Below are 15,108 nucleotides of genomic sequence, written 5' to 3' on the forward strand. Positions count from 1 at the left end.
AGTAATTCAGAACAAGCTAAGGATGATATGATTTCACACATAGGTGGGATATAATACTGATGGATGTGGACAAAAGTGAAGTGGTTACCAGAGGGTAGGGGCTGGAGGACGGGAGTAAAGGGGGCCAAATATACGGTGATAAAAGTGATTTGATTTTGGGTGATGGGCACACAACACAGTGACCAGTTCTCATACTATGGAGTTGGTTACCTGAAACCTATGTGTTCCTTTGAACCAATGTCACCCCATTAAATTTAATTTCTAAATAAACAAATAGATAAAAATATCTTTAGAAACTATTTTGAAAATATATATGGGATGAATTAAACTGAGGAAATTAAAACTTCAAAATGGCAGCATAGTTTTAATGAAACAGAGCCCCCCCCCCCATCAATACATTCTGTCTGATGAGGATATTACGGTCTATCAGGGTTTGGAATCTGACGAAATTACTAAAAGTACTGCTTATCAAGACCAGAACTTTCAATGTAAAAACTGATTGGAAATTATGTTTTATTACATGGTTATTAAAGAACTTAATTAGCTGGCACTCGACATACAAGAAATTATAATTAACTAATAAAAAAAAGAAATGAGAGAATGTAAATCTTCAAATTAGAAAGCGATTTTTAGGATATCTATAAATTTTATCTCCTATCTTTTGATTCTCAGCATTATTTATATACTTTCAATTAAATGTTGACATAAAGTAGGGTGGACATCAAGGATGAAATGGACATTATCAAACACCCAAAGTCCTACCTACTCTTTTGATAGATCTTTGCACAGATTATTCTGTGAATATAATTATGATAAATGTAACTAGGTTGGGTGTCTAGGTGAAAAAGGTAAAGAGATTAAGAACTATAAATTTGCAGTCACAAAATAGTCCTAGGGATATAAAGTACAGCAGAGAGAATATAGTCAGTCATATTGAAATAACTATGTACAGTGCCAGGTGGGTATTTGAAACACTGAGGGGACCTATTTGTAAAGTATATGACTGTCTAACCACTATGCTGTACACTGGAAACTAATCCAAAATAATACTGAATGCAAACTGTATTAGAAACATAAAGTAAAATAATAATTATATGTAAATTAGAAAACAAATATTTCTTGAATGTATTCTATGTCAGCCTTTATGTTATAATTCTATGGAGAAAGAAGACAGGTCACATAATTCTAAAGCCAAATCTATTCTGTGGAGATGTGTGTGTGTGTGTGTGTGTGTGTGTGTGTATTTTGCAGCTACAAGTATGTAAGGAGGAGGTTTAATGAAATTTTCATTTCTTTTATATATTTATATTGCCAATTTTCTGTAGGCTTCGTGTTATTATGAGAATAATACTGAATACATATGGCCTCTAGTAGAAATTCAGTAAATGTTGATTACATTGAATAAAATAGTTTAGATAGCAGTAGAAAAGTTTTTTGTTTGTTTTGTTTTCTGGCATTTAAGCCTCAATTTCCTCATCTATTAAATTACTCCCCTATCAGGAGTGTTTTGAGATTTAAATGTGAACACAGGATAAGAGTTTAAAACTATTAATATTTTTATTTTTAGAATAAAACAAATGTTTGGCAATGAAGAATTATTAAAAATAGTGCACCAAAAATATACATTCTTAAAAGAACCAACCTCATTTAACATGAATATAAAGTCTTAACATCCAATTAAGAATAAGATATGATTAACTGTTACTAAAAATTTATTTTTATTACATCATTAAATTCATTTACTTTAGCATATGTTAGTTTTTAAATCTTATTCTTTTGGAAAAGTGATTTTGGAAGAAAAAGTAAACTTATATGTGGGATTATATCAGATTTTAAATGTGCTGGATATGCTTTTAATATGAAGTTAATAGTGTCTTTTGTAAAAACACTAAGAACTCTAAAGTTGACTTGATCTAAGGGAAATGCAATTTTTATTTTCTTTTATTTTGTTTATTATACCTCCAGTTTCCCATGTACCACTTTCCCTGAATCTGATTTCACTATTCTTATTACATTTGAAAGAATAGCTATCAGTTTTCGAAAGTACTTACTCGGATATGTTGGGAATGACCCATTTATGGTAATATAGGACAACCATAAGAATTGATATTGACATTACAAAGCTAAGGAGTAATTGCAATATTTGGAAGTATTTTGAGTTAAATAACTCTGAAAGTATTAAGCAGTGAAGAAATTTCTTAGAATTCTATTTTTAACTGCAAACTCCTTTTTAAAAATAATAACACACTCATTCTTATTTTTTCCTGATACTCCAATTTTTCAATTGCTCTCTTTCCACCAAAGAAACTTAAAAGAAATAAAGAGCCAAAAAATAACATTTGCCATTTGACAAATATGATTAAATCATGGTGTTTACCATTAAAACTGACTCTACCTACCCATTCCATCTCAGGTTTACTTTCTGTTAGACAAAATATTACCATCTTTTCCCAGAAGGAACCCAAACCATTGTCTACTGGAAATAGTTATGTTTTAGAATGTTAAACATTGCAGGGGGTTATAAAATACAAAAATAAGTATTGGTCTTGGAATAGATTTTAAGAGTTTTTGGAGTATGTATCCCAAAGACATCTTAGGGCTCTTGGCTACATTAAAGAAAGCTATTTGAAAGGGGAGGGGTGGTGGAGAACTGTCTTTGTAACTTGTACTTACTGTACAAACCCAGCCACAATTACCAGATCCATTTAAAATAATTTAATAAAATTGTAAGATTAGTAGAGATTGAGTATACGGTCTGTATTGAAGGTTAGGCATAATTTTTATAGTTTAAGAATGCCTTTAGTATACCATTTTTATACAGCACGTATGCCTTCTGGGGAGAGAACAGACTTTAGAGCTAGACATACATAGATAAGGATTTAATTTTATCTCATACTATCTGTAACAATAAGTAAATGAGTTACATTTTTCCATGCTTCACGCTCTCATTTGTAAATGAGAGTACAGGACTCCTTGGGTTACGACAGTCTCGACATACGATATTTCAAGTTTACCGCACTCACTCCCATAAAAGCTTTTAAAAATTGATGCGCGTCAGCTTATACTGTTAGTATTGTACTTATAGACTACTTGGATGAGCTAGTTTGGTGGTACGCGGCAGAAGAATACACAGTAATGCAGCAAATGAGAGAGGGAGTTGGTGTCCTCAGTATGCTTACCTACTCCTGTTTTGGACCATTAAAAGCCCAAGTGTTCTGTTTGTGTTAGACTAGAGGGTGTCTTTTGACTTACACCAGAATTCGGGTTGTGTCACTGTCGTAGGAATGGAACTGTGTTGTAACCCAAGGAACCCCTGTAATAAAACATGATGTAGGGTTTGTGATGAAGAGCCTAATTTTGGTACAGTGCTCAGGCTTGTAATAAGCACATGGTTGGTGCTCAATCCCTGTTAGCTACTGTTGTTTTTTTTATCCTGAACAGCAAATTACATTCAAGTAGCAACTCTGTTTTCATTCACTTTTTCTTCTTTTGTGACTTTTCATATCATTAAAATGGGGATTTACTTGCAAGGAGCCCTTTGCTCTTTTGAAAGTGGAATAGCATCTGCCACAGTAATTTATTATTACTAATATTTTATTTAGTCAACAAATATTTGCCAATTACCTAGTATTAGGAGTTGGCACCAAGTAGAAAAATAAGAACACTTTTATTTCAAATAGCTTTTATTAACACTCATACTAGAGGAAAATCTAATTCAGTAGAAAACATGAGACAAAAGGGAATTCTTCATCCTCTTTGAAGAAGAGGCATGGTATCAACAACATCAGTGATCGTTTGGAATACACCATTGAGTTTTCCATTTTAATATTTTCAAATACAAAAGAAGGGATCAGAAAGAAGGAGAGCATTGCATGGAGATGTTCAACAATGGTATTGTGATAGGTATTAGTCCTTTATTGGATAATTATTTTTCACAGCTGGGAAAACAGCACTGGCAGCACAATTTTAAGAAAAGAAGTTTGGCAACATATATTTTTCTCGGCAGCATTGGATGACAGATTTTGGTGAATGCTAGCCAGAAAATTAAGGGCAAAACCACTGGGGCACAGAGGACAACACACTGATCTTATTATAAAAACAGATAGCAGACCACGATAGAAAAGACATTTAAATTTTGCACTAAGCCAGAAACTCCAGATTACTGGCGTATACTTCAACAAGCCTGGCCTAGAGTGTTTAATCACAAGAGTAATAAATATTGGATTCCTGCCTGCGCTGCCCACCTTGTTTAAAAATATCAGTATATTTGCTTTCAAATGACATAAACTGCTGAGGCTATAATCTACTAAATGGTCACTCATTTTTAATAGCACGCTTGTTAGGGCCAGCAACCGCTCAAGGGGCAATTTCACGTAACCCAGCTGTTGGGGAGATAGACACAGACACTGCTTATCCACAAAGAGTTTGAGAACCTTACAATTTAGGAAGAACACAGGGAGATTTGTATCTGAAAACAATGTTTGCATACCCAAGGACTGGCCATTCCTCCTCAGATTTTAGAATTTGTAATTCCTAAAGTTTTTATTTTTTATTTTTTCTTATTACTCCATCTCTATTCAGGTTTATATTAATCAAAGCAAAAGCCAGAAATTGCTGCAAGATCTCTATCGATTGTCATAAAATGCCAACTCCAAGAAAGGGCACCACAATGAAGCCTAAAGGGCACACGACCACAAGGTCTCACAAAACATTTGACTCTCCTTTTATTTTGATGTCGCAACATTTGCCTCCAATGTGCCTAAGGCCCAAACAAAACAAAACAAAACAAAAAAAAAAATGAAAGGGCTTGGTTTTCTTTGAACAGTCTGGAAATATCTTACTTCCAAATTATATTAATTTGAAATTTCTCTTTTGCCATTTTTTTCTTTAGTTTGGAGTTTATGCTTGTGGGTTTGACTCATAAAGACATCACCCAAAGGGCAAGAGTATTATATGTACAACCCTCTCTATGTGACATCTAGCCCAATACAATGGGTAGTTACAACAATGGTGGAAAATGATAGTTGAGACAGAAAGAGAAATTTGGTATTAATAAAACAAAGTGCCAGGTCCCAAACTGTAGACCAAAACACATTAACTTGATCTTTTTAAGATAAGAATTGTAAAAAAAGTCAAGTGGTTCTTAAAAAGGAAAAAGACAAAAAGGGAGACAATAGTCCCTAGAGTTGTTTATATGAAAATGGCAGGAAAGAAAGTATACTTCACGGTGCCTCTGAAGAGAAGTTACCAAGGTTGTTTCTACTTAGGAAGCATAAAATCGAGATTTAAAAAATTATTCTGATAGATTAGATGTGGCAATTTGGTATTGGCAGTTGAACAGGAGAAGAAGAGAAGAGGGGAAAGGAAATAACGGATTAGGATGATTGGCACTGTAAGATGAATTCACCATATGTTTGCTAAATGTTTCAGGGTGAGAATCAAGATGGTTTGAGAAATTGTTACAATCCTATTACTCTGTCATTCAGATCAAGTCCAAACAGCACCAGATCAATAGTTGAAGATTTGATTGTCTGACCCAGCCTTTCCCAGCATATTAATAACTCACTTGGTTGTGGCATAAACCATTATGTAAAATTAGCCAGGTACAGCAGAGAAAAAGTAGATTGCAGTTGATTTAGAGAAACCAAGCTGTAGTGTCCTGTTTGAGCGTATTGTGTTCATCTAAAAACTTGATACTCTGGCCACATGACAATCAGGCTGTGCTTCATGAAATGGTTGATGTAGGAGGCCAGCGTACGTAAGATTTTCCTGGTATATACGACCAGGGAAAGAAGTCCTACAGAGGCACTTCAGAGACAGTGTTGATTAAGACGATGTAATTCTCATGATACGTTCATTTTAAAGATGGTAAATAGTACAAAACACCGTTGGTGCCTAGAATATAATTGTGTCCTTTGAGAACACAAGAAATATATTTTTAAAATATTTTATTTATTGATTTTTTTAGAGAGAGGGGAGAGAGAGAGAGAAGGGGGAGGAGCAGGAAGCATCAACTCCCATATGTGCCTTGACCAGGCAAGCCCAGGGTTTCGAACCGGCAACCTCAGTGTTTCAGGTCGACGCTTTATCCCACTGCGCCACCACAGGTCAGGCACACAAGAAATATTTGATGATGATCATGACCATATTGATGATCGGTTTTGAAAACAACAATAAAATGCCTTCATTTTTTAGCATAGATCATCTGGTTTTCATTTTTTTGGGAGGTGAAAATGCCCTCCTTACGGCCTACCTGAACAGGTACGTCGTTTCCTACTTTTTTTTTTTTTTTCTCAGCACATCAAGTGATTTCACTTCTGAAGCAGGAAAAGAATATCAAGATAGATGCTTCTAGAAAAGACAGTGTCAAACTCGGCAGAGTGATTATATCAAGCTCGGAATGAATCACTTTTAAGACAGAAACCTTTGGCTTCTTTGTTTAGTGACTATTAGACATTTAATAGTTTCATTGAGTCCAATTGAGAGTAAACTTTCAAAAGGTAATTAGAAAGGCTTAAATAAATTGCCCTAAACATAAATGCTGGGATAAAGAAATAAGTATAAAGTGGTGATTGAAGAGATATTGTCTCACAGACTTTCCACATGATTATTCTATTTTACTTCCATACAGATGTGTAAAGAATCCCAGTACAGTATATCCACACTGCTTCATGAATGACCTTCAGAAATAAAAACAATACTGAGTTCTTTGGGGAGACCAGCCTCATAGTTTCTGAAATCTCTGTGTGAGATGCCCTGTTGTCAAATCCACCATACTGTCATTGAGAGGTGAGTGAGAGTTTTGAAAAAGGGTTATAGTCAAAACTGAAGGTAAGATGTCACTACCTAGGATTGGTAATGAAAATGTGATTGGTAGTAGTTTTTTTCATATATATCTGTTTTCTCCAGATGATGATTTCTATTTGGTGTTAATGTGTTAAAATATTTTATCTGAAAATATTCTTCCCAATTAATAAGCAATGATTGAAAAGCTTCTAGTACTACTTGAGGTCACTGACTTATTTAATAAAACTGTTTTTCAATTTAATATACAACCTAGGTTACAATGAATGATTGAGAAAATTAATTTTCTTTTATTTTTGTACCTATAATCAAATCTTATTAAATTGAACTCTTAGCATTGTTTACTAATAGATTTCTCAAAACATAGTATTTTCATTCCTCATGTGTGAGTTATTAGGAAATTGTGAGAAAGCCTATGTGATTATCCTTCAAAGTCTGAATCAGAGAGATATATCATTGATAAAACTTAGGGATGAATTCTTCTAACAGCCTCTTACTGAACAACTGAGCAATAAAAATTAAATATGTAAGTCAAGAAAAACGATTCCAAGTGAAACTACCCTTTCAAAAAGTGCTGGCTATTTCAAAAGACATGTTGACATTCTCCAAAAGCCTCCATTCTGTCCCCAGAGGCTACACCATACCTTGTAAGGGCATAATCAAAAAGCACTGCCTCTGTTCTTCCAACTACATTCAGCTGTGATTAATCCTTTCCATAGTTTATCTGCCTCTCCATGTATCCGAAAGACTCTCAGTGCAACCAGCTGCCACAGTATCACACAGAAGGATGTGTACTTAAAATTCATTAATGTGTTACGTTTTAAATGTCAATTACCATAGAGATGCCCTAGTGATCTGGATCTATCAGTGTGACAGCTCTATATAAGAATACAACAAAACTATTGTAGGAAACATCAGTAAATTAGTACGCTTGCACTATACTGTCTAATTTTCTTATTTAACATCTAAAAATATTTGGGAGGATGGAGAACAATAGTAGAGATTTTTAATTATCAATTTATTTTTAAATAGTCGCAATTATGTTTCCAGTTAATGATATAACTTTTTGTTTCAAGGAGGAGAGCCTTTTTAAAAAGCCTGTAGCTCCATTATTTTGTTTTCTTTAAGTAAACTTTAAGGAATTACAGCAAAACAGCAAAAGCTAGCATATATGACCGGCATGAATTTCCCTGAAAATATCATTAAAATTTTTACAAAAATAGTCATTACTATTGTGAATCGTGATTGACCTTACTCTTATTCAATGAAAGTAATTTTTACCTAATACTGAGTTACATTCCATTTCATATTTCCTATTTCAAAGGGCGTCTCAAATTTCTAAGATGTTAAACCACGTACTGAGCCATTTTTGTATATGTAATAAAAGTCTTTAAAATTAAAATGGTAATCCTAAAAAAACCAAATGCATGAAAAATATGGTCTGACTATATAACAAAAGGGAGTTGTATAATTCTACTTGAGTGAAATCTTTCATCTTTGATTTACAGGTTAGAGTCCTCTTTAACTAAAACCATATTGTTCCTTATCTTTCATATCATGGCCTTCCCTAAAACCTTGTTTTAATTAAGGTTTCTTTCAGATTTCTGAATAAAAGCATGACAATCTTCACTTATGGCTTTAATATATCCTTTGAGTTAGGAAAATCTATAAAAAGAAACATCAACTCTTTGAAAAGCATTGACAGATATTAAATACTGCGAGGTATTCTATATCAATGTCTTTCTGTGTTTGAGTTATACATTGGAACAGAATTTTGGATGGTAGGGGATAACCTACTTATATTTAGTAAGTTATTTTTAATCTCAGAAATAAATGTTCCTTATTTTTAGCCTTTGACACTAAGGCAACATGTGTAAAGTTTAAGTGTGTAGTTGGTTTTTTGTTTTTTTCACATAAAGGCACAACTTCAAGGTTAACTCAATTCAAGGTGACTTCAAATAGGCAATGCCTTCATCAACACATTTTAAAGATCTAAAAATTTAGTGCCGTTGCTTAAGCCATATTCTCCTCAATGATTTCACAAGTAAGAACACATTAGACCAACCAACTGTGTTAACCTGGAAAGTAAAAAAAAAAAAAAAAAAAGAAAAAAGAAAAGAAAAAAAAGTAAATACTCAAAGCTCCTGAGAACTTGGGAGAGATTGTGGATAATCCTTAGCTTTTCTATAGGAAGGAAGGAATAAAGGAATTGATGGAGGGCAGAAAGAGAAAAGAGACAGAATAAGTTGATAGATTTGGAACAAATTAAGACCATGTTTGAAAAGTTTTCAAAGACTCTGGAAGTCGTCCATGGACCATATGGTCAGAGCTACTGTCATCAGAGCAGGGGACGTGAGGAGGGAAGATCTCATCCTCAAATACAGTTGCAAGTCTCCGGTGTATATGAGAACACAGAGGTGTTAGGGAAATCAGGGCACTTAAAAAAAAAAGCGTGACATAAAATATTGCACCATTATATACAGTGTTTGAGGTTCCTTTGGCATTTGGATTTGAGATACAGTTGGTTTATTCCACTGAAAAAGCCTCAGCCCAACTCCTCCATCTTGAACTCCTAACTAGCAAGAATTGAACCATGTGTTAAAACAAAGGCCAAAAAACAAACAAAACCAAACAAAACAAAATCCCTGCGATCTGTCGGGAATTGCTATCCGTTCATAGCTGAAAGCAAATCCTGTAAACAAGTTGAGACTGTTTGACAAAAAATTACCCAATAAAAAAACTGATCAGAATGTCAGGAATGAGTATTTCTTAGGTTTTGCCCCAAATCTCACTGGCTGCCATCACATTTGTAATTAACAGTATCTAATGCTGTATTGGATGTTTCTAGTTCATACTTTGGGCTCGGGAGGGAAGTCAACCAGCATATTAAATGCACGCTGGAAGCAGTTTCTTCCAATCGTGGTTTACTGTAACTTTAGAATCACAGCGGTTACATTTAAGGAATCTTTAATACCCTTTCAAGTCCATCCAAAGAACAAGTGAAGCTGCTGTTCAGAATTTTGTGCCCAGTGTTTATGTTCCATCGAATCTGTGCCACCCAAGCAGCAGACAAGACATGTCTGAGGGTGCTGGGGTGGGGGCATACACAATGATGTCACACACAGGAAATCTGGGGGGGGAGGAGGGATTGGCACTTCACAAGACTGGCTCCTCTTCCATAGGCTCACCAGCGATTCTGTAAAAATAAACAGGCAATCAGAATAAGGCATAAGAGTACACAATGACATTGTAGATTTTCATGCATAATCAAAGCTGATTTTTCAGCTCTCTCTAATGTTTATTTGTGTTATTCAGTTATCCATAAATAGAGTTTCTTTCCTAGGAAGTATAAACAAATGTCAAGTGGAAAAACATTTTAGATCCAAGCAATCATTGGAAATGTTCCTGTTTATATTAAAACATGTCAGAATATTTTATAACTCGAGATTCCAAAAAGTACATGTTTTGTGTCTAGTACAGTCCAATAATTTATTGAAAAAATTAACAACGATATTTTATTTTAGGAGCAATTGCAGTGATTTCCTATGGAACCAGTTTGTTAACTAGAGCAAAGGACCTAGCTAGCTTCTGGAGGAAACTCACCAGGGCTCTGGTTTTCACTTCTGTTCTTTCAAAACTGGATTGGCTGCCTGCCGGAGGCATTTCAAATCAAATTCTGAATTTGATTAGCAAATCGCTGCTACAGATCCAACGTTTTTACAAGAAATGCTCTATGGTGGTGTGTAAATAGTTTTTATTCGGCATCATCTGTGGGGTGTTCTGCTCGGGTAAAATCAAAACTAATTGCTTGAAAATTTATACTTGAGATTTAACCTTAATTTAGTAACACTCTCAGGGTGTTTTAAGGCAAACTTTTAGAATGATTTTTTAATTTAGCCAAAAGGACAAATTGTAGCAGGAATCCGCATACGTGAAGTGGCTGGATCGTGGAGGGAACAATACTAGAGTTTTAGATGCCCTGAGAATTGCATTTGAGTCTAAGCTCTGCAATTTGCTAGTGTTGCAACTGTTAATGATGTAACTGCAGTTCTGGGAAGCTGTGGTTTCAGGTTTAAGACCATGAGAAAAAAGATGGTCGTTAGTGCAGGTTAAAAAATAAAAGGGTTAAAACTGACTTGTATACAACAAACACTATGAGACATTAGTTACTTAATACATACTTCCAATCTGTCCCTTCAGCATCTACCATAAGCATAAACTTGTGTTTACTAGCATACAGATACAGTTACGATGATGCCATCTTAAGGAAACACCGTACACACATGGATGATGGTTTTGTCTGTGTGGTAGAATGATAGGTAGGTGGTTTTCGTTTTCTTTTTCATATTGTCTATCTACTTGCCAGTATTCTATAATGAATTCCTTTCATACTAGAAAAAACACTGTTTAAAACACAGCTGTTTATGAAGACAAATGAACTATTTAGCCAGGTTATTTTATAGATTTGTAAGGAAAACCCCCCCAGAATTTCCATTCATTTATAAAGTAGCTGCCATTTTAACTTAGCATTTTAATAACAAATTTTGAATACTGAAAGATTTTTAACTATAGAGTGGTAATGAGTAGATTTTACTGCATCCAATAAGGAATGAGAAATATTAGGTATTCATATTTAATATTACCAAAAAAATAGTTCCAAATGTGTCCATGTAAAACACTAATAATAATAATAATAATAATTATTATTATTATTATTATTTTTGGATGTTATAGCCTTCTGTGAGTTTATGGATAAGAAAGTTATAAGAAAGTGCTTTATAAGATAAAAGCTATTTAAATAATTAATACGCTATTAAAATCCTTCCGAACCAAAATTATCAATATTCTGAAAAGAACAATTTTAAACTAAGGAAAACATTTAATTAACTAAATTAATTTATATGTAAACATGCAAACTTATTTACATCTGAGAATATATGGATAATACAGGTATAGAATCCTCAGCTAGGTATTCTAATGGAGACTGAATCTTCCAATTTCCTTTCCCCTCCAGCATTATTTAGATGTAATTGACATAACATTATGGATGTTTAACGTGTGCAATGTGATCATTTTTTTATTGAGTGAGTTGAGAGAACGAGGAAGGGGGAGAGATATATAGAGAGAAAGAGAAACATCAATTTGTTGTTCTGCTTATTTATGCATTTATTGGTTGATACTTGTATGTGCCCTAAGTGGGGATCAAACCCACAATCTTGGCCTATCGGGACCTCTAGCCAACTGACCTATCTGCCCAAGGCTCCTTCTTCTACTTCTTCCTATTATTATTATTATTATCATCAAGTATTGAATTGTATGAGTTCCATGTATATTGTAGATATTAATTCCTTATCAGATATGGGGTTTGCAAATATTTTATTTCATAAGTTGCATTTTTATTTTGCTGATGTGTCTTTTTCTACATAGTGTTTTTTATCTTATATATATAATCACATTTGTTTATTTTTATTGCTTTTCTGTTGTCATATCTAAAATCTACTGGCCCTGGTCCATTTGCTTAGTGGTAGAGCATCAGCCCAGTGGGTGGAAGTCCTGGGTTCAATTCTCAGTCAGGGCATACAGAAAAAGGGATCATCTGCTTCTCCACCCTTCCTTCCTTTCCCTTCTGGCAGCCATGACTTGAATGAGTAAGTTGGCCCTGGATGATAAGATGGCTCCATGGCCTTGCCTCAGGTGCTAAAATAGCTTGGTTGCTGAGCAACAGAGCAGTGGCTCCAGATGGGCAGAACATCAGCCCCATACAGGGGTTACTAAGTGGACCTTGGTCAAGGCACATGCAGGAGTCTGTCTCTCCACCTCCCTGCCTCTCACTTGATAAAAAAATAAAACAAAATAAAATAAATAAAAATAAAAACTACTGCAAAGACCAAAGTCAAAGAGCATTTTTCTTATGATTTCTTCTGAGAGTTTCATGCTTTTATGACTCACATTTAAGTTCTTAATCCATTTTGAGCTATTTTTTTTGACTGGTATAAAATAGAGAGGGTCTGATTTCATTCTTTTATATGTGAATATACAGTTTTTTTAAAACGATTTATTGAAGAGGGTTTTAATTTCTCCACTGAGTATTCCTGTCTCCCTTTTCAAGTACCACTTGACCATGTGTGAGGGTTTATTGCTGGGCTTTCAATTCTGTTCCATTGTTCTATGTGTGTGTTTTGTATGCCAGTGCCATATTGTTTTGATTAATTTAGCTTTGTAATGTATTTTCAACTCAGAATGCCTTTAAGAAAGCTCTTCAGGGTTTTCTGTAGTTCCATATGAACTTTAGGATTTTTTTTTCTATTTCTATGATAAATGCCATTGGAAATTTGATAAGAAGTGAATTGAATCTATAGCTGATTTTGTGTAGTATAAATGTTTCAACAATATAAACTCTTCTAAATTATGAACATGAAATATACTTTCATTTATTTGTGTATTCTTTTTTTAATTCATTTTAATTTATTGTGTTTACATAGACTCAAGTGTCCCACCGAATATATCTCCTCCCCACACCTCCGTGTTCCCCTTGATACCCCTTTACTTCTTCCCCCAATGCCTCCCCCCTTCCCTCCAGGATTTGCTGTCCTGCTCTCTATAACGCTGTGTTATGTATTTATAATTTCACTAATCTCTTTCCCTTCTCTGATCCCATCTTCTCATTCCCTTTCCCTCTGACTGCTTTCCCTCTGGTCCCTTTGGTCCCACCTCTACCTCTATTCTGTTCCTCAGTTCACATTGTCATTATATTCCTCAAATGAGTGAGGTCATATGGTATTTTTCTCTCTCTGCCTGGCTTATTTCACTTAGCATAACAGTCTCCAGGTCCATCTATGTTGTTGCAAAAGATTTCCTTCTTTTTCATGTCTGCATAGTATTCCATTGTGTATATGTACCACAGCTTTTTAATCTACTCGTCACCTGATGGACACTTGGGCTGTTTCCAGATCTTGGCTATTGTAAACAATGCTGCAATAAACGTGAGGTGCATTTCTTCTTTTTAATCAGTGGTTTGGTATTCTTAGGATATATTCCTAGAAGTGGGATAGCTGGGTCAAAAGTCAGTTCCATTGTTAATTTTTTGAGGAATCTCCATACTGTTTTCCACAGTGGCTGCACCAGTCTGCATTCCCACCAGCAGTGCAGGAGGGTTCCCCTTTCTCCACATCCTACTATGTGTTGTTTTGTTAATGAACGCCATTCTGACAGGTGTGAGGTGGTATCTAAATGTGGTTTTAATTTGCATTTCTCTAATGATTAGTGATGTTGAGCATTTTTTTCATCTGTCTATTGGCCATCTGTATGTCCTCTTTGGAGAAGTGTCTATTCATTTCTTTTGCCCATTTTTTGATTGAATTGTTTACCTTCCTGGTGTTGAGTTTTACAAGTTCTTTATAAATTTTGGTTATTAACCCCTTATCAGACGTATTGTCGAATATGTTCTCCCATTGTGTGGTTTGCCTTTTTATTTTGTTCATGTTGTCTTTAGCTGTTCAAAAGCTTTTTAGTTTGATATAGTCCCATTTGTTCATCCTGTCCTTTATTTCACTTGCCCGTGGAGATAAATCAGCAAATATATTGCTGCGAGAGATGTCAGAGAGCTTACTGCCTATGTTTTCTTCCAAGATGATTATGGTTTCACGACTTACATTTAAATCTTTTATCCATTTTGAGTTTATTTTTGTGTATGGTATAAGTTGGTGGTCTAGTTTCATTTTTTTTGCAAGTACCTGTCCAGTTTTCCCAACACCATTTGTTAAAGAGACTGTCTTTACTCCATTGTACGCTCTTACTTCCTTTGTCAAATATCAGTTGTCTGTACAGGTTTATTTCTGGGTTCTCTGGTCTGTTCCATTGATCTGTATGTCTGTTCTTATGCCAGTACCAGGCTGTTTTGAGTACAATGGCCTTGTAGTAAAACTTGGTATCAGGAAGTGTGGTACCACCTACATTATTCTTTTTTTTCTCAAGATTGCTGAGGCAATACGTGTTCTTTTTTGGTTCCATATAAATTTTTGGAATATTTGTTCTATATCTTTGTAGTATGACATTGGTATTTTAACAGGAATTGCATTTAATTTATATATTGCTTTGGGTAATATAGACCTTTAATGATGTTTATTCTTCCTATCCATGAACAAGTTAAATGCTTCCACTTGTTTGTATCTTCCTTGATTTTTTTTTTTAATCAATGTTTTACAATTTTCCGAGTACAAGTCTTTAACCTCCTTGGTTAAATTTACTCCTAGGTACTTTGTTGCAATAGTGAAGGGGATTGTTTTCTTAATTTCTCTTTCAGAC

At 34.5% G+C, this 15,108-nt stretch overlaps 1 protein-coding gene across 2 annotated transcripts in view; it reads right to left on the minus strand.

Moving 5' to 3' along the window:
* Positions 1–15,108, minus strand: part of HDAC9 (histone deacetylase 9) — a 1,019,027-nt gene that overhangs the window by 58,624 nt on the left and 945,295 nt on the right. The window contains exon 27 of one of the 2 annotated variants that reach the window (XM_066354133.1): positions 9,622–10,000. The exons of the other annotated variant lie outside the window; for it this stretch is intronic. Coding sequence (XP_066210230.1) covers positions 9,961–10,000 — 40 coding nt within the window. The 3' untranslated portion in view covers positions 9,622–9,960. Of the gene's footprint in view, positions 1–9,621; positions 10,001–15,108 lie in introns of those variants that run through there. 2 annotated transcript variants of the gene reach the window in all.

This window comes from Saccopteryx leptura, chromosome 12 (assembly GCF_036850995.1).
Source record: "Saccopteryx leptura isolate mSacLep1 chromosome 12, mSacLep1_pri_phased_curated, whole genome shotgun sequence".
Classification (NCBI taxonomy): Eukaryota; Metazoa; Chordata; class Mammalia; order Chiroptera; family Emballonuridae; genus Saccopteryx; species Saccopteryx leptura.